At 39.3% G+C, this 23,784-nt stretch overlaps 2 protein-coding genes across 6 annotated transcripts in view; both read left to right on the plus strand.

The window, feature by feature from the left end:
* Positions 1–23,784, plus strand: part of TESK2 (testis associated actin remodelling kinase 2) — a 121,150-nt gene that overhangs the window by 42,622 nt on the left and 54,744 nt on the right. For 4 of the 5 annotated variants that reach the window (XM_061451402.1, XM_061451403.1, XM_061451401.1 and 1 more), the window contains 2 exons: positions 2,652–2,955; positions 22,180–22,301. In XM_061451402.1, coding sequence (XP_061307386.1) covers positions 2,734–2,955; positions 22,180–22,301 — 344 coding nt within the window. In that variant the 5' untranslated portion in view covers positions 2,652–2,733. Of the gene's footprint in view, positions 1–2,651; positions 2,956–22,179; positions 22,302–23,784 lie in introns of those variants that run through there. The other variant, XM_061451405.1, reaches the window with a different exon arrangement.
* LOC133268405 (selenoprotein Pb-like) overlaps positions 5,978–23,784 on the plus strand; it is a 92,151-nt gene continuing 74,344 nt past the window's right edge. Inside the window, exon 1 of the mRNA XM_061451420.1 lies at positions 5,978–5,984. The gene's annotated coding sequence lies outside the window, so the exon portion shown is untranslated. The remainder of the gene's footprint in view (positions 5,985–23,784) is intronic.

The following is a 23,784-nucleotide window of genomic DNA, read 5'->3' on the forward strand; positions in this document are numbered from 1 at the left end:
AGGATGTGTATGTGTGAGAGGGATTTTTTGTTTTGTTTTTGTTAGATAGATTGAGAGACTACATTGAGAGCTGATCTTTTGTTAATGGTGTCTGGATGCTTAAGACAGACCTAGGCTTTTCCTCCCATTTAAGATAGCTTACCTAACTTGATATCTTCCTCTGGTTAAGGCAACAGCAGTCTTCCCTATTTTGTTTTTGCATATCTCTTGCTTGATTTTAGTCCTGATTTACAGGTTGGTTTAGTTTGCTGGGCTGCAGTGTGGATGTGTTTCACTGGGTTTAGCGGGGGTGTCTATAAGCTCCAGGGGCCACGTCATATGGCATTACTGTGCTACTGGAATGTCAGACTGTGGATTTCTGGGGCAAGTGCTTGCTCCCTTCCTTGAAGAGTGTCTAGCACATGGGGATACTGTGGTGCAAATACGTTCTAAAAAACTGTTTCTTCAATTGCAGCAGTTTTTCTGGTCAGTCGCTGAAGATCCTTCCATCTCCTGTTCCAGAAAATGAATTATTAACACCAAGGTTTCCCATCAGTTTTCCTTCCATAGACAGTTCTTTCTTTATCTCCTTGCAAAGTAACCAAATTATAGTTTGGTCCTTTCAGATCAAAAGGAATTATTTAAGTGTGCCTTGGAAATTCCTGGGCATCTTCTCTGCAGCTGAGGAGGTTCTCTGAGCTATTTTTCTCATCTGGGGATATATAACAGCCTTTATCTTCCCATGGTGCTTCTGTACCATTTCCAGACCCTCAAGGCTCATGGGGTAAGAATATGAGGTCAGAAATTGGATCCTGATGATCTGTGTGGCAGTCGGCCACACCATAACATTAGGCTGTGTAGTACTATCATCTGAAACGTGCAGTAAGCTCACGCATGTAGGAGGCTGCACATAAAACTCTGTAGGAATACCATGATGTGGGGTTTGAGAGAGATTAAATTTTCTTAATCAGGTCCTGGTAAGGATCTCTCATACCCACTGACTCCTTTTTAGAGGTAAGTGTTAAGATGTTTGAAATAAACGCCCTTGAAAAATATGGAGTTTTTTAGTGGTGATGGTGTTTTTTTTTTTTCTTGGAGAGTACAAGCTCAAGTTCCATGCAGCTCACCAGAGCTTACTTCTGAAGGCAGGGAAGGACTATGTGTTGTTCTGATGTGTTGGCACAGAGCACCTCTGAAAGATACACAGCATACAACACGTGGGTATAGCAGCGCTGTTGTATATTCAGAGGACAGCTGGTGTGCTTCTGGTTTTGAAATGCTCTTCAAATTTAGTGTATTGTTCTGGTTCTGTACATCTGTGTAAACAGAAGTAGAATCCCCTGCTCCCTGCTTGGTGATTATTTTGTCCACCATTTTTATTCTAGATTTTATGGTTTCCTTCCCCTCCCTCCAGCTTTTCATTCACCCTCAGAGGTAGGGAGGGGATAGAGAAATCTGGTTTCTTTGTGACTGCTTGCTTTGCTCAGGTTTTATAAGGGGCTTACCAGGTTGCTGTAAATGAACAGCTAAGTGTGGAAAAGATGAATAACCTCCTAAGTATAAAGTTAAAAATAATAATAATAGTAATAACAATAATGAAAGTAGGCTACCTGTAAAGTTTGACAGTCCAGGCTGAATCGGATGGGCTCCAGAGTCGTACAGAGTACTTCATCAGCCTCTTAAAATGAAAAACAAAATATTTCCTTACTTCTTGGGTTGGGATTTTTTTTTACATTTCTTTCCTTTTTTTTCTCTTTTCTCCTGCTTGGCAAATGTGGCTTGTTTGCTGTGTATTGAGTTGAACTGAAATGAATATAGCTTTAAAATGTGTGTTTGTGGGGACAAGCTTTGGGTTTGTAGCAGGATTGTTGACGTTTTTATAAATATGAGGGCTAGATCTTTAGTGGATATAAACTTATGTCCATACCAGTTAAGGTATTAATCTTGGAACACTTATAGGTGGAAGCTTTAAAAACAAAGGTTTTAGTGCTCCAGCTACTGTTATTAATAGCTAATAATTTCCCTTATGTTAACTGAAAGTTGATCTATTTTTTTGTATAGTTAGGGATCACTTGCGCAGTCCCTACTCATCATAGAATAGTTAGGGTTGGAAAGGACCTTAAGATCATCTACTTCAAACCCTCCTGCCATGGGCAGGGACACCTTGCACTAAACCATGTCACTGAAGGCTCCATCCAACCTGGCCTTGAACACTGCCAGGGCTTCCTTGGGCAACCCGTTTCAGTGCCTCACCACCCTCACAGTAAAGAACTTCTTCCTTAGATCTAACCTGAACTTCCCCTGTTTAAGTTTGAACCCAGTGTGAAATGCTTTCTTGGAATAGCGGTTGATTGGTCACAAGCTGCTACTGAAGTAAACAGAACATTACGTTTTGTGGGTTTCCTTCTGCTTAGTTACTTGCTTTAGCAACCAGAACTTGATTAAAAAAGAAATGGGCCGGGAGAGGGAATGAAAGTTGTTTATTACCAGTGAAATTATGAATTACAGACCTATTCATCTTGTAATAGGCAGAGCATAGGTTATTTCTGTGGATCTAAATGAAAATTTAATTGTCTGTCTTTGCTGATGATGCTTTGTGATTGGTTGTGGTTTTCTATCAAACTTATTAGATATGTTTACAATAATGGTAATCTCAATTTCCTGTATTTTAGGATCCAACAAGAGTAGAGGAGACAGCAAATTACCTAAGATGTGAGAAGTCCTCCCTTAGCAAAATAAAACCTTGTTTTCAAAATGGACCGAAGTAAGCGGAATTCAATAGCAGGATTTCCACCACGCCTGGAGCGGGCTGAAGACTTGGATGGTGGCACTGGAGGAGAAGGGACTGCATCCCAGATAGGAAGAGTTTGTACCTCTTCGTACAGAGCCCTGATAAGTGCCTTTTCCAGACTTACTCGTCTTGATGACTTCACGTGTGAGAAAATTGGCTCTGGTTTCTTCTCTGAGGTGTTCAAGGTGTGTGTTTAGTTCTTTCCTCTTCATGTTGCTCAGTGTTTGGCGCTGAGAGTGTTTGAGAGTATCAGTAAACTTCTTTTAATGGAAGACAACTGTATTTGCTTTACTTGGGATAAGTGGTGAAGACCTTGCAGGCCTCAGATATTTTCTCTGTCACTCTTCCAGCTGTTTTTTATCACTTGTAATTTATTTGCAGAGTTGTAGGGGCTCTTTGGGAGAAACAGTAAAAGCTGAAAAAATTGATTCATCTTTTGGACTCTGCTATGTATTTTTGCCATCATGTAGTGTATTAAACACCAATGGCTATTGGTTCTCTCATACATAAGTATGAATGTCTTTAATTTAGTTAGTTTATTAGTTTTGTGGGATTGCACTCATTCCTTTGATAGTCTTTGCCTCCCAACACTACACCAAAATTGAAACAAACAAAAAAATGATTGCACTGAAATTACCATAAGGTTAGCTGCTCTTCTGTTTCCTTTGGTCCTTGTTATTCCATGCTTCTAACTCAGTCAGAGATTGGTTTGAAGTAAGTGGTCTGAATGAGAAAATCTGATGTTGTCAGTGACTTGCTGCTATGAATCTGGGAAGTGGGTAAGATCTCTGTGAAACCATACAGGTAACCCCAGTTTTGTAGTGTTCCTAATATTTCTGTTGTTTTGACTGTTCTTGTAAGCTTTGTTGTAGAGGAATAGGACACTGAGTTGACTTCCAGGCTTTCAGGCACTGCAGAAGTTTTTTTTCTTGTTCTAGTTCCTGACTTTAAACAAAGTCACCTTCGAAATAGTTTCCATTTTAGTGAAATGCCAGAAGACTTTATCTCACAGTATATTGTGCCCATTCCATGCACCTCATGTGGTCTTTAAGAAGTTAAACAAAAGAAACCTCTTATTCAGCTTTATTGCTGTGAATAGACACGTGAATTAGAAAATGAAAGTTAATTTTATGTTGCTTTAATAATCATTAAAATAATTTATATCTCCATGTAACATTTTTTCTTATTTACCTGTTTGGAAAACTTTCTGTAATGCATTTTCTAGCAACTGATTTTGTATCTAGACATTTCTTAATATGAAGTGAGCCGATATTTTAAGTTCTGTGTGTGACTGGAACTCATCTTTACAGCTTTTATGGTAAAGCTGCTGTGAAGTGTATAAAGGTACAAATAGAATTAGGTAATCTTTAACTGGGGAGTATCAGACTTTGGTTTGTTTGTGTGAATTTTATAATTCATATTTTGGAGTAGTTTTGTCTCAGGTTTCTATCAGTGTTGCAGATTAGACTTTGTGTCTTTCCCTATTCTGTAAATTTGGGATTTAACCCTCTTTAATACCTGTATTTTGCAGTGCTTAGGTTATAAATTTATCATATAGTGGTATTGACAGTCATATTTATGTTGGGACTTCAAAAAGTTTTGTAGTGAGTAGCTATGTACTTTGTGAACAGACAGAGTAGGTGAATTAACTGTAATAATCTACCATGCACTGGTGAGTAGCATCATGGAGAAGTGCTCTGAGACAAGGTGCTTCCATATCTGGCAGAAAAGTATGGTATTAGTGGTTGCTAGGAAACAAAAATAGATGGAGGAAAAGTGGCTAAAAGTAAAGGTAAATTTCCCACATTCATCGTGATTGATCTATTATCTTACTTTAAGAGAGGACTTGGTTTTGTCAGGTAGTGGCATACAGTGGTAAACAGCTGTTTGAGAACTTACATTGATTGAGAGGGATCCCTGATGCCCAGTTTATCTTCTTGTGCATACATAAGCCTTCCAACTCTTTAAAAACCTTCCCCTGCTATTCTCCCATTCAGTCAGCTAAACTAGACATCACGTGGTGTCAGTCTCAGTCAGTGGCATTACTCTTAAGCGATGGTGGTAGTCTGAGTATCTAGTGTCTGTTTTCCCAGCAACAACCACAGACCTCCTGCAGGGAGACAATGAGTGATAAAGCCTTTTCTTTCACATCAGTTTCAAACAAGGTCTGGCTTCAGCTTTGGTGCAAAGGGTTGAGAATGCATTATGACCGTATCTTAGGTGCAGTCCCATACTTGTTTAATCAGGTTTCTGTTCTGCTAGTTTATCAGTCTGACCACCTCTGCCATTAATCCTACTGTGCTGATGATCAGATTTCATGCAAGAACCTTGATGTGCTTCCAGGAAGGAGAGCCTCATGGTCTGACACAGTTAAAGTTCAGTTTGATCTGCAAGCTCCCAGCTAAATGATTGAACTTGGAAAAAAATCTAGAATAGTTTTAGACTTGCTGCGTAAGTAACTCTACAAAAGCAATAAAGGCTTCCCTTTAAATTAACAAAGGTGTCTTAAAAAAAATCCCCATGTCACCAGAGCTTTTTCAATCATGTATTTGTCTATTGTTTCAGAGTATCAAACATTGGGTTTACTCAAGGGATTTAGCAAGAATGCTTGGTCTGTTTTGAGGGTTTGGGATTTTTGTTTTGCTATGTAACAGGCAATTGTTTTCAGTGATTTCTTCCCCTCCATCCTTTCTGTGGAAACTCCTTTTTAAATACAGTCTAGTACAGTGGGCAGAATTTGATTCCCTTAACTTGGGAATAGGGATACATTACAGCTTAGATGTGTCCCTCATAACATGTATGATCATTAATATATACATCCCTGCTGTCGTAATGATGTGGGAGATTAACTGTTGAAAGCTCCCCCATCCCCAGTAGCTAGAGAGTTGAATTATGTGTATCAGAGAAGAATAAGTTCTGTTTATCACGGAATATGCTCTGAGAAAACTAAACTACCTAAAGCTAGTGCAGCCTTATAGAGATTATCTCTGGGACAGGCAGAGAACAGATTTGAAGACAGAATTCAAGTCAACAGGGCCACAGTCTTGACCACCTCTAACTGTGCTTTTAACCTTGAAGGAGTCAAGATCTATTATTCAGAATCAGTCATCAGGGGAAAAAATTCCATTTTTTGAAATACTCTAAGCAGTATGTCAGTATGGTTTGTATCTCAAGCATACACCTGGGAAGGTTATTCATGCGAGCAGTGAGAAAGGTGTGTAATGCCTTAAAAAAATGGGTTAATGAAATAGTCGTTTTATGGTGGATGGGCAAAGATGAGCCTATGAATATAAGATGTATGAGGCATAATGTAAAATACACTATCTTTTTGAGCTGAAGTGCTAAGCACTTGAGCATGGGTGCCTCCAAAGAAAATATTGAGATGGAAGTCAGCCGTCTCATTCCAGCATTACAGTTTACTGACAGCCCCAAGCACTAAGCACTTAGTTTATGATCCCCTGTAACTTGAGATCCTTTCTGCAAGATTTCTGGCTACACACTTTTCCTGGTTTTGCAGCAGATTTTGCCTAGTAATCCCTAGTAGGTTGAATAATGCTGCTTTTCTCGTGTGTGTGTGTGTGTATTGCCCCCTTCAAGAAGTTCAAAATCACTTTGAATTCTAATCCTGTCTCAGAAGTTCTTGTGCCTCCTTTACTCCCTGGTTTGATGTCAGGTGGATTCCTCTGGAGTCCTGCTTTGATAATCTCACCGGTTTATCTGTGAACCACTAGTTACTCTTTTGATTATGGAACTACTACACTATGGTAGCTCCTTCTAGGTTACATTTGTCAGGCTTATTTACGAAGATGTAAGACACATCAAAGCCATCTGAAAAACAAGATACGATGGGCTGATATCATATGGATACCCTTGAGAAGCAAGTGCTGGAAATATGTCAGTGTACTCTGTGATGTATGGACTTCACAAACTACAAAACTAGCACTACCCAGCTGCAAGGCTAAGTCTGAATACAAAGTGGAGTGGTGGTTGCAAAGATCCAGTATCCTCAGGTTATTCACTCTGTACATGCTTATGCGGTCAGGCCTGCTATTTGAATACCCTGGAATGATGGTACTCAGTCAATTAGTTTTTAGTCTTTATTTTGTGTGGTCAGATTCATGTGCTCCGAATTTCAAAAGTGCTGGCTGATCAGGGAATGTGGCCTGTCTAAATACATACCCTGTGCCTGGGGCTAGGATCCTGTTTCTCGTATTTATTTCACGTCTTCAAGGTGCCTTAAAGATAAGCAGCATCATGCTGTCTAATGTGGAATGAGAAACAGGGCTGATGTGGAGTGGTGCTTAGGGGCAGAGTGAAGAGCACACATATAATTCTTTCTTATTAAATACTTGTACTTAGGATAAAACTGGTAGTTCTGTACCTCTGGCATACACTATCTACTGTAATTTATGGTTTGTGTCATGTATGACGCTGTGTCTCTCAGGCATGTCATGCTGGTGGGCTTGATCTCTGAAACATCTAGCTTGTAGATCTGACAGATAGTGCTGATCTGCCTTTCCCAAAGTGACTCATTGAGAGCTTTTTTTTCCTGTACTTTTTGACTTTATTACCACTCTGCTTGATTAACAGCTGGCTCTGTGTTGGTAATTTTGCAGACCTTGATGAGTCCAGTGCAGAGATGTTTGATGTCACCTTTTTCTTTTGGCCTCTGACCTAGGTTTGCCAGAAGTTGCTATCTAGAATAAACAGTGTAGAGTAAGAACTGTACAAGAGTGAGGGACTAACTCATAGGATTTCAGACACAAAAATTATGACAATAGACAGGTCACTTGCCCCCCCCCCCCCCCCCAAAAAAAAAAGTATCTCTTTGTTGGCATGAATATCTGTTTTCATGTTATACTTTGCCCCTTATGTCTCCTGGCTAAACTATATGTTTAAAAATAAAGGTATTATGGACTTCTTGAACAGTTAAGACTTGGAAGAGTTGTTGAGACATCTGCGCAGACACTGGCACATATTCAAAGGTCATATTTTACTGGTAACTAGTATTTTGTCTACAGCATGCACTGCCACCATGTACAACACAAATATACCTCTCACCCACCCTGTAACAACAGTTTTTAATTCAGTTCTGAAGACCTCAAAGATAGTGTCATGGATTCCAGTGCTCGGTGTGTGATCTCAGTGTTGTACATTTGTACTTAACCTGAAGGACCTGCTGGTCTGCTCAGTTGTTCTCTGGATTGTTTTGGCTGGGGCAGCATCTTTTTAATGACTCTTTCCTCCTTATAAAACTTGATGTATATTATCAAGTTAGGTTTTCACCCTTTTGGTGTGTTAAATAGTCCCAATTTCTGTCTCTTTCCTGTCCCACCCCCACTCTGAGAATGACCTAGTTCTTGCAATATATGTTTAAGTCTTCCCAACATCGTCTCCAACATCTTTCTCTTTTGAAAGTGGACATCCTAACTTCAAATGCCCTAGTTTTCTTCTTACAATCACATGTAAAAACTCTCCTTTTGCTTTGTGTCACACTCTAACCCATACCACTTGTTATCATAGCACATTAGTACCTTATGTTTAATGGGTGTGGATCTCCTGTAGCATTCAGTCCTTATTTATAAAGAAGTTTTTAATTTGGCTATGTAATTTTTGCTCAGATGGACCTAAGATATAAAGTGGCCTTCACTACTTAGTGAAATAACATGAAGAGGCAATGCTACAAACTTAGAAGTTTCAAATTTTTCTGAGTGGCAGCTTCCATCAGTGAGCTGGAAGTGGATGCAGAATATTGAGTAACAGGGGCCCTCAGTGTCTCTGGTACAACTGTATCTTGAGCTATCATTAGCCAGTCTTCAATCTGCTTATAGTGGGTTGTGGCATGAAGTCAGATGTCTTACAGATGTCTGTGTTCATGTATGTATATAGCTATTATAAACCATCTACACAATTAAATATGTAATTTAAAATTAATGTAAAGCTAGGAAGGGATGTTATAAAACCTGCTCCAGTATCCTTAGCTGAGCCAGGCTCAAGTATGTGTGGATTCTTCTTGAAGGCTATTGTCAGGCCTGTCTTTTAAACTTCCGTTATAGGAGATTCTGCAACCTCCTTTGGTGTATTCAGACCATATTTTATTATCTTTTAAATTATCCTTTTGTAGCTAGAACTTCCCAGTTTGAGATGTTTCTGCAGCTGGTTCCATCTATTTGCTATTGACTCTACTGTAGCAACTCATTACTGACAGTGGGTTCAGTTTTCCTGTGGCATTTAGTGATATATCATGTCAATGGAGGCCTTCTTCCCTCCTTCCTCACATTCACAGATAGTTTACTCTGGGATGAAGATATTTGAGTAGTCTTATAAGTGAGCTTGCAGAGAAAGGAATGCCAATTCAGATTAAAAGGAGAGGATGACTGCAAAAAGGACATGGAAAAGGTGCAGAAAAAGGGGCAAGAGAATCTGAATTCAAGGCAAGGGAGCTGCTTCCCCTGCTCAGCAAAATCCCACTGGAGAAGGTGTTGGAAACAGTGGCTCAGAGTTTGCAGACAGCACTTGCCAGAACTGGAATCTTTATTAACTTGGCTTTTGACAGATAAGCAGGCACTGCAATGTTTGACCTGTCAATGTATTTTAAATCTAAACACGAATCTGTGCATTATCACTAGTCTTTGCAGGATGGCCAAGAATAAAACTGGCCCCAGCACACATCCAGGACTCTGCAAGCAAGTTCTTGTTTCCTCAGTGTCTGCCTGTTTTCTGCATAAATGGGATGTCAGTCTTCAGAACTGTCAAACCAATACTTTCCCTCCCTGAATTCTTTTAAGGAAGAATGGATTAAATGTCAGCATAAATCAAGGAGATCCTGAGCATTCCAACTAGAGATAAACTTTTCTTAATCCTAATATACCCTTTTGATTATTATTTCAAAACTCTCAACATGAACTTTTTCCTGTTTTCAGTGTTTGTTTCTTTGTTAATATGAAACTAAGAGATGAATTTGTCTCGGTACAACTCTGGCTTTAGCTTTTGAACAGCTTCATTACTTTGTCACCAGACTTTAGGCCAGCATTACGTTCTACAAGGTGACATTAGTATCTGCATAAAATCACTTAATTGGGCAGAATGCTTGTGTGTTTAAGTAGAGGAAGATAGGAAGACTAATTGTGTTTAGGTGTTTTTTTCTGATAGCTGTTGTATATGAGATTTAGTGTTGCTGGAACCATAGCTTGGTTCCAGTGTGTGTGTGAACTTTTATCATGTCTGCAGACTTACAATGCAGTAACAAGAGTTTTCCTGTTGTCATTAATGTATTGGAGATAATTGTGCTTATTTCCTCAAAACCAAAACTTGCCCATTAGGCATAATTGCTTTCTGCAAGCTTTGCCTGTGTTAAGCTTTGCCATTTTTCTTACTGTTTAGGCCTTCCCACTACACTGTACATATTTGTGTTTTTTCTTTGTTTTTGACTCCACAAATTTATAAAGCATAAGGTTGGAAAAGACTTCATGTTATCTTGCTCTTCATTCTTTTGTCCCAGCGCAGAGATGTTCTTCATGGACATCTCCTTAACTTACTCTTTAAAACTGATAGTAGAGGCTGCTGCAGTGGAAGATACTAACCCCCAGGTGTCTCAGAAGAGTGAGTTTTCTTGAGCAAGAGGGGAATGGTTGCACCATAAGCCACACTGGACTGAAAAACCTCGAGCGGTAGATTAGGCTGCTCTCATTTCCTGTGAAGATGACGTGCATGAACAGCCCCTCCATCTGGTTGAGCTGGGAGGGCAGAAGCACAGAGCTCTTGGCAGAGAGATGGTAAAAATCTACCAAGGAAGTGAGAGAGTATCTGGAAGATTTGCCTTTCAGCATCTATATATGCTTCAGTCATACCTTCTCTATTTGGAATGATTGTCACTTTGTCCTGAGGAATGAAATATTAACACTATTGATTCAGAAATTTGAAGTACAACAAAAATATCTTCTGCATAACTCATAAGGAAGTATTTCTGGGATTCAGGTTAATATTCTGAAAGCAGCACTCAAGTAGAAGTCAGTTGATAATGTGGAAATTCACAGGAAACCTCAAATCTTATCTCATGCTTTGTCTTCACTGTTTCAGTTTCAGAGTTCTGTCATTTTCTAATGTGTGTAGTGTATGGTTTGCTTTAGGAAAGGATCCTTCTTGATTGCCACAGGAACAGGCAGCCTGATCAGGGGCCTGAACAGAAGTTGGTGTTCCTCAAACACTTTGTAAAACATTAGAGGTGAGATCACACAGTATCCTTGATACATGTGGGACTATTTGATAGGCTTAAAAGGTGTTACCCTATGAAGTATTTGTAGGAAACTATCTAGATGTATGTATTAAATATTCTTTCAACATTAGCTATTTGACTTTTCTAATGCTGGATAACTGTAACACTTGGTGTCAACATGAGGAAAAATAAGCAGTAGAAGTTCATTTAATAACTAGAAAAGTGATTCAGCAAATGACTTCAGTCTTAATGTGTTTGTGTGTAAAAAAAGATGTCGTTACAGTGCAGAAACAGGTTAACAATGAGAAAACAGTTGTTTGAAGGGACCCTTCAGTGTAATGAAAAAAGGCAAAATAAAGCCCAATGGCAGACGCTGTAATAAGAATTGTGCTTACTTTTAAAAATGAAATGGCTGTGGGAGCAGCCTTACCACACCAACCAGAACTTATCTTCTGTCTCTCCTGTTGATTCATCAGTGACATTTGTAGCCATCCTGGCTTTTTAGAATGTTCTTGATTAAGCTTGGCAGGGTATTGAGAAACTACCAATAGTTTAAGGCCCCCAATTTTGGAAACTAATGTTGTCTAGACAATTGGATTTTTTAACTTTTCTCTTTTTTTTTTTTTTTTTCCACACTGAAGTGCTTTAGTTTTCTCTTTGAGATTGGTGTTACTACATCAGGCAAAATGAGTATTTCAGGCTCTGCTTATGACATACAGTGGCAGAAGTCCTTATAGATTGGAAAATGAGCAGGGGATGAGTAAGTGGATTATTCTACATACTGGTTCTGCATATCAAGTATTTGGTCCTGTAGTTGTGGGGCATACACCTTGTGAGTGAGAAATGACACCCATTTGAGCAGTGCATGTCTTCCCTCACCCATGTGTGGTGTGTTCCTCTTTCTGTTGCAGTGGAATAGAACATGGCAGTTGTTACTGCCCTCCCTGTGCAATAATGATGCCTGTTAGATATGCAGACAGTAAATCTTGTGCACATGTACCTTTTGGTCTCATTTCTTATTTCAGTAGGGTTCAATTTTAAGCTGAAAATCTTCCCCTTTTGACTAGTGAAGGAAATTCTTTCACCTCACAGAAGGAAGATATTTGAGGCTTAATGTCTCTTATGTGAAATTTTGGTTTTGAAACATGCTGCTAATTGTTTGTTTGGGAAAACAGTCACCCTGTGCTTTATATAAACTGGCCAAGAAGGCTATAATAACTTAGAAATTTCATTTCAAGCTCTTGAGTTATATCAGCCTGATGCTTCTAATCAGTCTCTCTACTCTCATACTTGTCAGGGGTAGAAAGAAGCACCATTCTGGAACTGAGATGAGGCATAAATCCTGAGGATGCTGGTGCAGGTCAAAGTTAGAAGTCTTGTAAATTTGATTTGTCTCACACTGATGTGTGAAGTATCAGCCTTTTGGAACCCTTCTACCAGCTTGCTAAGATGATTTGTATAGTAACCATTAAACCAGACAGTTGTCTTCCTCTTGCTAATGACTTTTTGGTTATTGAGGTGTCAAGTCACTGTCATCCTACTCCTTGTTACTTAATTAGTGAATGCTTTTCTAGGACATAGGCTGTGGGGGGAAGTAGTAATAAATAAGCCTTACTTCAACATCATTAAGACAGAAATTAAAAACCTCATCTGCGTTGTTGTTCTTTGTGGATTGCACAACCAGGGCAAAATACTTCATCCCCACTTGTGTGAGTATCATTAAAATTCAGAATTACCTGTCTGACTTGCAGAGCACTGTTAGTCTTACCTTTAGCAGAATCGAGAAGGCTTTGAAATACAAGGCAGCTCACAGGGGTTATCCAAAATCAGTCCTGATTTTTGTTTTATTTATTTTCTGGCTAGAATTTTTAAGATGTGCATGTTATAATCACCTTATAACATCAGCTGAGGAAACACTGGGAGGGACTCAAAAGCTGTCACAGGTAGCAGATCTAGTGAAAGCCCTTTGCAGTGGTGCTGAAAAATTCTAAGAAAATTTTCAAAATCCTATTTCTGTAATCCTTTTCCTCCAGTCCTACTTGGCATCACTACAGCTACAAGCTTAAAACTGTACTGAGTGAAGCATATTAAAATATAGGACAGTCTTGCTTACACTTCATTTCTTGACTATGCTTTGGTCATCCAGCTTCTCTGCTGAAGAAGGAAGTCTTTGGAAAACATGGCAGAACTGTCATTATGCCCTGGAAGTGAAGGATTTGTTTCTTTAGTAAAAAGCTAGAACAAAAATCACTGAAATAAACTTGATGCTAAAAGAATACTCAAAAATGACTGTAAATTAATGTAAAGTTGTCCATTTTGAAATGTATTTATTATCTCTTTGGGAGCTTGACCTCTTTAACTCTTGTTGAACAGCTGATACATTGAGTGTCTGAGGCAAGTCTTTGTTGTCCCCGCAACTAGAGAGAATGCTCACAAATTCTGTCAGCAGTAGGAAAGGCACTCTGATACTGTAACAAGTGGGGCCTTGCAATAGTAGATCAGAACAATGACTGCTGTAGTTTTGGAGTCCTTTGGGTCTTTCATTTTCTTCAGGAAGAAAAATGCCAATCTGAGCATTGTGGGGCAGTTTCCCAGGGGCAAAGCGAGTGGCCAGATTCACTTGGCACAGGAATGTTTGGGTGCTTTTTCTCTTGTTTTCCATAATAGTTTCTCAAGCACAGTTAAATGATCTGTTTAGTTTTCTGTTCTGGATGGAGATGTGCTGGGTTGGCAGCTCTGGGATTTTCTGTGTTTTGCCAGCTGGCAAACATGCACATTTGTGTAAGCTCATTCATAGCTGATACTGAGAGACAGGTGCTGATTTACTGTTCTTCAAATAACTGTGCTGGCATATGTCCAGTATTAACGTGACTGTGCCTAGAGAATAAGAGTGCATCACTTAGCATCATTGTGACAGATCTCTCTGAACACTTATTTACTGATATTGGGAGGGGAAGTTAAATGTGTTTCAGTGATTGATTTCATTGCCTGTGTTTGAAGAATGTGTGTGTGATGGTAATACACATGTATACATAATGCATGCACATGTATGCATTGCTGACCAATACGAAATCTAAAAGTGAAAATTGCAAATCGTTATTGATGGCAGTAACAAGAAAGGGATGTTGTTTGCAGTCTCAGATTTATAAGGAATGCCTCGTCATAGCCCCTCAATAACCATTGGTCATGATTAGAGAAAGGAACTCTAACACCTCTGTGATAGGGCTTCTGTTAGTCTTTATTGCTCCAGCTGTTGGGAATTCTGTAATGCAAGTCATCCCAAACATCCTGCTCCCAGTAGCTATTGCAGTCATATCCAAGTTGTAGGGACTCCCTTCTCCTGTTTATGTGAGCTTCCTGTGGCTGGGAGTCACTACAGTTGTTGACCCATGATCTTGCTGTGCATGTCAGAACCTGAGCATGCTTCTGGGCGGCAGCATGGCCCTTTGAGCTGAGCAGCAGCAGCGGGCACTGCCCTGCATGGGTGAGGCCTTCTGCTTGATGGCCGTGTTGAATTAGGAGCTGGGGAGGGGACAGAGCTATGACACATCTGCTGGAGTAGTCAATACCGAGACAGTATTGCTTTTTTAACTAATCTGTAGCTGACTGTATGTCTGTCACTGACTTACTAATGACAGTGTGTAGCTTTCAAATCAGCTGCCTGCAACTGAGATCTGCGAAGCCAGCTCTTGTGCTTCCTGGCCTTTACTGACAATGAAGTACATGAGAATTTGCATGGTGTGTTTAATTAGTTACCTTTTTTGTTAGGAGAGCTTAACTCCCAAGAAGAGCAGTTCTGTGAAGGCTTGAATAGCAAGAAACTACTTGGAACTTTTGTTCTGAGCTATAGCCTGAAAGTTATTAAATGTAGCAGTATATAAAAACTTAAGTATCCTCAAGTAAGCAAAATATAGCTCCTTCATACTCCCTGCACTCTTATTTGTGGTTTTGCTGTAACTGTGATTATATTGGCAATAGTTGTATGCCATCAGGCTCTGTTCTGAAGCATAGACTGACTTCCTTACTCATGTATGGTAACATTTACTTGAAAGATTTTTAAAGGAAATGAAATTATTTCTGCCCAAAATAAAAGTTTGGTGAATAGCAATGACGACGCCATTGGTTCACTGGGGGGACTGCATGCTCAGTACCAAACTGTTAATAAACTGTAAAAGACTGAAGGTGCAATTATATGTCAGGAAAACTCAGCCTGGAGGGTTTTTTGCTTCAAAAGCATCTGCAGATTATGTAAATACCATCATCTGTCATGCAAGATAAACCCACAGTCACATGGGAAATATTTAACTATAAGTATTAAAAATTAAACAAGAAAATAAGGACACAGATACAGTATCTGATTATGTCTTATCTTTGGATGTTACACTAGTCATTTGCAGATGTCAAACTTCCAGTTTCCCTGGCAGGTAGATAGCAATATCACCTCCATTTTATAGATAGAGTTAAAGAGGGAACGAAAGTAGGGGAAGTAGCATGCCCAGGGCTGTTAAGTGAACTGATGATAGCTCATGATGATAGCTAACATGAAAAAGGAAGAGTAAGCTCCCGGTTCTGTACTTCAAACTCAGTATTTCTTTTTCTTTCCTGACTATGACATAGACTCAGGTGTAAGGTACATAGTTGATTATGTACTGAGGTTGTGGTATAAAAATGCTCTTCTGCATTTTCTTCATAGTACTTAAGAGGTGGGTCCATGTTCCTTGTCCTGGATGGCAAAAGGAAATTTATATGGTTACATCTGCTGGACTGGCTACAAAATCAGTCAACTTCCCCACCCGGGCTCTGCCTGTTTATATCTCATCTCAAACTGTGGAACAATAGTTCTCTGATTAATTTGTGCTTTCTCTCAAAATAAGACTGTAGTCTCTTTTTGCCTTTATGATTTGATTGAGATCAAGTTAACAGCAGAGAGATATGCACAGATTCCTATCAATAAATGGTTTGTTTAGAATAAATGAATGCTGTATTTTGGGCCCTGGTTCTACATTACAGTGGCCAATGAAGAAAAACAAAATACAAAAGAAAAATTGAGTGTTTTTTTGGCACACACAAATGGATTTACAAAGTATCAATGGTGCTGCTGTCTCAGTAATCATAAATACACTTCAGTTTGGCAAAACAATTGGAGAAGTTGTTTGGCTGTAGGTACAGAATATGCTGTAGTGATTGAACTTGTTGCTTTGCTGAGCTGATGATCCTGGAAGTTACCAGTTATCGAAGTAGCATCTTTGCTTGAGGACCAATACCAAGCCTTTGTACTAAAGGGAAAATAGCAAAGGCTCCAACTTTTTCTGTGCATTTCTCACAGCTGCTTTTAGTAACAGAAATTAGTGGTGTCACAATCACTGTCAGGCTTTTAAAAGGTTTTGGGTTTTGTTTTGTGCCTAGTTTCTGTGCATGTTCTGAACCTGTGCTAGAGCTCTTGTAACACACGCTGACTAGTTTTGTTTGGCAAAGTTTTGTTACACTTGGCAGGCTTCTCTCTTGCGGCAAGAAGTTAGAGTATAGCGACAGTATGTACTACTATGAAAACAACCACAACCCAGTCTGACTCCTTAGCATCAACATAGCAGCTTAATATTATCTAGACTGTTGTATTTCTTTAAGCTTCTATATGTCACTGTAAATCTCCCTAGTGACGTGAGATTTTTGACTTGATACAGATATCACTACTATGATTGTGTATCTGACTGGGTACATTTTAATGTTTAGAAAAACATTTGAGATTCCAGTTTTGCAGGCCGTACGAGCTGAGCTGAAGAACGGGTTTATCCTCTCAGTTAAAGGGAACTTTCTTCAATCAGACATGCAGTTTAGGCATTCTTCTAATACATTCATCTTCGAGGCATCAATATATGTCCATATGAATGTGGTGACTTGATGGCTTCACTGTGAGAGTTGAATAAAATACAGCTGACCCTACCTTTTCTTGTAAGATTCCTTCTGCTGTCACAGCAAGGAAGGAGGCTGGTTTTGGGAGAGGGCCAAATGCTGGTCCACTTCAGGACTTCTTCCCCATGATTTAGTAGGGGTCCTGTATGCAGTCTTTTCTCTGTAATAAATAATTGGGTTTATAATCTCATGTGTCTAGCTAGCTTTATGGTCAACTTGGTCAATCAAAGTTATACTATATAGCATAATTAGTGCAAAAGGCCTAGAAAAGTAACTAAGGTAATGTTTTCATCTTTTGTCCTGCAAATCAGGTGAAAACACAGACTGTTATAGAAAATAAGTTGATAGAAGGTGGCATAAGTAAGCACCCATTTGATTCCTGTGTATGTCACTAATATGAGTGCTGTAGGCTGAATGTGGAGGAAATAGTTGAATTGGTAAGGTTGCCAAGCCAGTGTAAGTAAAAATCTGTGCAGCATTTTTGTGGCTAATACAACATGCTTAGAAATGGTCAGGGAAGGTAATATATTTGGACTAGCAAGGGATGCTTTTAAAATGGTTCTTTGGACACACGGCAGGAAAGATAAAGGTGAAATGGCCAGATGAAGACTGAGGTGTTTAAAATGATGCAGAAAGAATTGGTGTGTGCTAGAGGTAGAGGGGCAGCATGATTTTATGGAGTAGGCTGTATAAGTAAAGATCTGTAAATGTAATTAAGCAGTGAGGCTGGATACCAGAAGAGGGGAAGGTAAAAAAAAAGTGGAAAGCAATTAATGCAGTTTTGGAAGGCAATAGTGACAAAATACTTCCATCTATATAATGATGACTTGGAAAATAATGCCAATGAACTGAAAAATTAGGAGCAAAGTTGAAAGCTATATTGGTAGATTTATGACTTCAATATTATTCTTCAGATGCTTATTTCAAGGCCACCTGGAAAGGTACAGTTAATCCAGGCAAAAAGTAGAAATAATGCAAATGTTTGGATTTTCAGAAAGCTCTGACAAATTTTATGACTTAAATATTATTTAGATAATTATTTATTATTAAAACACCACCTAATAAATAAATCTGTCGATAAGTAGCAAGTTAAAAATGAAATCCACCAATTTTTGCAGGGTATTCCTCATGTGAACTTGTACAGCATTACTGTAGCAACTAGTTCTTCTGAATGTGAGCCCTGCTCAATCACTATTATGAGATTTCCTTCAAATATATTCCTATTTCTGTACCTGGATCATGTCTTCCTCTACTTCTCACTTCCTTCTAAAGGAAGGAGTAAGGTCTAGGATCAGTACATGATTTGGAGAGACAGTGCACGGGCAGGCCATGCAGCTTGCCGCAGCCAGGCCAAAGTACTTACAAAGGACTTTGATCCTAGAAGAATCAGAATAAAAAGGGACAGTTTAACTGCCTGTCAGCAATAAAAGAGAGAGGCAATATCTGGTTACTGTGACCTTGGAGATGGAGACACATAGGTAAGCAGACTGAGAAGTCAGAAGTGTGGGGAAAGCAGCTGTAGATTGTCAGAATATTTCTTTGCAGAGGCATGATCGCTCAGCTATCACTGAGAGGTTACTTGCTCTGATACGCAAAGAACCCTAATTAATAATAATGTCAACAGCTTTAAAAGCTTTACAGCAATCTGCAAGTTGCATCACTGAAAGGTTTGAATTGCATGAGTGAATCCCTGCTTATGTTAAGTTATACAAGCATAGGTGTGAGGCAGACTGTCTTGTAAACAAATGTTAAACTGGATCAGCAATATTTCCAAAATATTTACTAGCTTGCTTTTTGGAGTGGTCAGGTTGTTGAAACATCACCTTCCCGCTTTCCTCCCACAGAGGTGGCCTGAAAGGAGAGCAAGGATTAAAACTAAAGTTTGGCAGAGTTTTGGCAAGGGATTCCAAAATAAACCCAAATTTGCTAGGGTATGACTGACAGGTAAGTGGGCACAGAGGGTGGTGTAACTGATAGCTCCTTCTATCTTGTCTTTAAGTGAAACAAAGCATAGCAAGTATTGGGTGTTGTTCAGAGAGTAGTTATATGGCCAGAATATGCTGTATGTGGTAGAAATCTGAGCTATTTCTAAGCATGGGAAAAATGATTTTATAAAACTTAACAACCGCCTCCCCAGATCTCACCACAGAACCTTGTTGAGTCTGACAAGACTGAAAAGACTGCAGGATATCCTTCTGAAATTGAGGGTGAAAATTCTTGTCTTTGCAGAAGTGGCTCAGTTTTCTCTGGACATGGAGTTAGTACAGTGGACAGTCAGACCTTTGAGAAGCAGTTGCTAACCTCTTCCTCTTACACATCAGACCTGAAAAACCAGGAAGCATGCAGGACACAGTGTCCCAAAACCTACCCGCCCTCTTTTCTGAGGTTTCCACAGCAGAACAAGAGCAGTTGGAACAAGGAAAAGGCAAAGAGCCAGGAAGAACTTATGATACAGATTCTACTGTTAGCTCAGAGTGGAGGCAAAAGGCCTTGATATTTTGGCATGGAACTGAGTGAATTACAGAAATGGGCAGGAAATTGAGAAGTAGCTGGCAGTTAATGAGAAGGCAAATACTGTTTAAGACCACACTCCATCTGAGTTCCTGCTCACCTACCACTATTCATTCCCTGTTGGCAGACCTTGAAGCTTCTGTGTTAGTGGAAGGCTGATTTCTGAGGAAGTTCTGTTGACAGCATCTCTCTGCCTGTAGGAGTTAAGTTCCTTCGAATTCTTTCCCATTCCCTGCAAAGCCCAGATTTCTTCACCACAAAACACGAGATTCCTAAGCCTTGTCCCAGAGGCAGTGTGCTGATTTAGCTGCTGTATATAGATTAAAGCTTTTAAATTTTTCTTTAATCTAAATTTGCATTGTTGGAAAAAATCTCCCTTTCATAGGTCTATGAAAGCATTTTTATTCTTTTTTCCTCCACCACAGAATTACTTTTGATAAAAGTAATGTATAACTAAAATAGGTTTTAAAAGCCTGTAAATAGACATTGACCTGTCCAACAGCTCCTTCATTCAATTTGGCTGGGTATGCAAAAGCTGCATAAAATTAAAAATTAATGAATTGCACAGTAGAAACAAGAGACCTGACAAGTAACAATAAACCTCATCAACTTAACATGCACATCCTGCTTAAAACCAATAAGCATGCCAAGCAGGCTGGACAGGTTGTGTGCAGGAGGATTCTGGATTATCTTGTTATAATGGACTACACTGAACTGTAGTTCAACCAGTTTTATTTTAAAGCCAGTATTGCCACTGAAAGGAGTTGTCCCATGCTTATGAATTTGCTGTTCGTTTCTGCTTTCTGTTCCGGTCTCTGTATCCTTCTCCACCTCCTTTCTCTGATCTTTCTTGTACTGGGATTACTGGGTGACTCTGGGTGACGCATGTGAGGAACTCGTGCATAGGCAGGGGGAGAAGCAGAAGGAAAACCATCTGTGGGCTATTATCCTACTTGCTCAGTCCCTCGATGTTGTTTACTACACTTAACTGCAACGTTTCCAGTGCTACCCTATACTTCAAACTAGGACGGAATAGGCAACTCGGAGGCATTAAGCCAGGCACACATTTGAAACATGACACTTTCCGCCCAGTACATCCCTGTGCTGAATTCCCATTGCTTTGTCTCTAGGTGAGAATGTTTAGCCAAAATATACCCCTATTGTACACATATGGTGTGCATTCATAGCAACCGCTGCTGCAAAGCAGGGAGGTTACTAGGAACAGTATCCCCTAGTCTAGGTTGTTAGTAGGACTCTCCTCCAAGAAACATACCCAGCTTTCTTCATGTGTCTGCTTATCATGAGTTCAACTGTTCTTTCTGTAGCACACATATCGCAGCTGAAGAAGCTTTTTACTGGAAAAGCAGTCTCCTGGAATAAAAGGAGGCAGGCTTCCGTTGCTCAAAGTGTAGGTAGTTTATATGTACCTACAGCATAATGTAGATTTCTGTTTCAAATTAGAAAGCTAATGAGAGTCTCAAATTCTTGCATCACAGACTTTTCTAAACTAATTTCCATAAATATGAATGAATTCACCATGGTGGCAGTTCAGTGCCTTGAGAAGTACACAGATAGGACCTGCAGCTACCGATGTAGGAAGAAAATAATGGGAGCACAATTTCCATGAATGCTACCAGTACGCATGTGGGAATGCCCAACTGCAAGGAGGTTCAAATGACTGGCAAGCCTTACACTACAGTGACAACTCCTTCCTAATTGTAGCACACATCTACATGATACTGGTCTGTTTGCTGATGACAGATGGGTTAGTTTGCGCGTATCAGGTTAGAAGTGGCCACAATCATGTATTTCTCACTGGGGAAGTTAACTGCATGGTATGCTGGTTCTGTGCAGTTGCTAGAAGAAATCCTGTTTTTTTGTGCGGACATTGCAACCACTACTAACATCTTAGACTAGGTGATACTGGTTTTAGTAACCTCCCTGCTTTGCAGCAGGGGTTGCTATGAATGCTTTTTGTCCACTGAATGTATCATCTGGTCCATAGTCTTGGTTCAGAAATGAGCACTGAACGTCTCTGAAATATGCCCTCTAGCTATAACCAGCAGGTCTTCTCATAACACGGTCTGTGAAACAATGACACTGAACACTGCAGGGGGAAAGAAGAGGGGTATAGGTGGAATGAAGGTGAGTTTCATAGGTCTTGGAGTAGGAAACTTTCTCTCTCTGGACAGATGAGTGTCTTCTTTCACTTCTACTAAAAGCTGTTTGTTCTGTTGTGTGTAGGTTTTGTCTTTTTGCTTCCTCCCTCTCAAGCTTTCCTTCCTCCCTCTCAAGCTTTCCTTCCTCCCTCTCAAGCTTTCCTTCCTCCCTCTCAAGCTTTCCTTCCTCCCTCTCAAGCTTTCCTTCCTCCCTCTCAAGCTTTCTGTCTTCACTGGTTGCAAGAGAAGAATAAAATACCTTTTCCCACTTGGAGAGTATCCTTATAGAAAGTCATCTGCGTGATAAAGACTACAGAAATCAGAATATAAATCAAGTCATTTGTCATGAAGGATCTCTTAAATTGTACTACAACATTACTGTTTTTTCAGTCTCATATTTCATTTTTCAGGGAGGTTGTGAATGCTCTGTCCCTGGCAGTGTTCAAGATCAGGTTGGCCGAAGCCTTGGGTGAGATGGTTTAGTGTGAGGTGTCCCTGCCCGTGGCAGGGGGGTTGGAACTAGATGATCTAAAGGTCCTTTCCAAGCCTAACCATTCTATGATTTTATGATTCTATATTTCATATCCTTACCATTGTTTGTTTGCATCCCATAGGTAAGGCACAGAACTTCAGACCAGGTAATGGCTTTGAAGATGAACACACTGAACAGCAACAGAGCAAACATGCTGAAAGAGGTTCAACTTATGAATAGACTCTCACATCCGAACATCTTAAGGTACACTGGCTTTTTTTCTGAGTCCTATAGAGATAGATTGTCTTTAAAGCTGTCCTATTTTGCATTCTTACTTATTTTTATTATGGGTGTATTTTTTGTGAATGTGTTAGGATCAGCTTCTAATTTAATGGAGGAAGGGGAGGAAGAAGAAAAATGCAAATTGAAAATCCACATGATTTTGGTATCTGGAGTTTACCAGTAATGAGTAACTTATTTCAGAGAAAAACAAGTTTTCATGTTATGAATTTTTGATGAGTCATTAAAATATAAAGAGTAAAACTTGGCTTCTCTTCTTGAATTTAAATTATTGCAAATTTAACACTACACAAATAAACTGTTTACTGATCTTGCAGATTAACAATGCAAAGTGCCATAGCTTCCTTATATCTCTAAGTCTGTTTTCTAGTTTACGGTATTTTATTATAGTATTTCAAGGTGGGATAAGAGGGACTCAAGAAGGTAGAGGTGAACTAATTTGATTTATCTGCTCTTGAAAGGAAAAGAGGTAGTTTTTGTTTATCAGTAGACTACTAGATGCAAATCTGAATGTTTCAATGTGTATTTTGTTATTCCTTTAATCTTTTCAGTCTTGGTTGCTTTCTTGTTATCATGTGACAAGCAATGAACATCATTAGCTGAAGCCATAACATTAAGAAGTTAAGGTGTGATGACAGTGCACCAAATAATCGGCTCCATATTGATAGTCTCAGCCAGTACAGCTTTTTCTGAAAAGTTCTGGGGATATGGTGAACTTTAAGGACCTGAATTTCTTCACCAGACTGTTAAATAGCACAGACATAGTACTGATTCCTGAAATCCTTTATAAACAACTTTTTTGATCCTTGAAATCCTGGCTCAGTCTTTGTTAGCTGATGTGTGACAATATTACCTTGTTTGTTTCCTATAGTATTTATGGGGGGACCTATCAGAAGCATTTGGGTGCTTATCTGTAGGGAACAGTCCATCAACTCATGCCTATTTTCTATTTTTGTATTTTTTTTTTCCTTAAAGCCTGTGAACTTGGATAATTTTACTCATAGTAAACTGTATTAGTTTTAGAACAGTAAATTTATCCAAGTGTTGTAGTAGTTTGTCCCTAATCAAAATTCTTTAGTCTCTTTTCTCCTTTCCAAGGTGAGGTGAGATTCCCAGCAACTCTTCTGGCTCTTCGGATTGTTTTGGGTTTGTTGGTTTTGGTTTTTTTTTCTAATGATGTCACATATCTGGCATTTTAGGTTTCAGGATTATCAATTGTTTCCTATAGCTATCCACCACTTCCTTTCCCTCAGAATTCTTAGGTAAGCAGCATATGATCATGGGGAACTGATACAACTGCTTTTTTTAGTAAGGTCTGTGGAGAGAATAACTTCCTGGGATTGGCATTGTCAGAATCATGAAGTCAGTAGATGACATCAGTTTCATTACAAACTTCGTGTGGTTTGTAAATCTTAACTTAAAGAAAAACCATCTAGCTTTACAACTC

This window comes from Pezoporus flaviventris, unplaced genomic scaffold, assembly GCF_033815535.1.
Source record: "Pezoporus flaviventris isolate CSIRO_AGI_PZ_B2104156 unplaced genomic scaffold, CSIRO_AGI_Pfla_v1 ptg000013l, whole genome shotgun sequence".
NCBI classification, from domain to species: domain Eukaryota; kingdom Metazoa; phylum Chordata; class Aves; order Psittaciformes; family Psittacidae; genus Pezoporus; species Pezoporus flaviventris.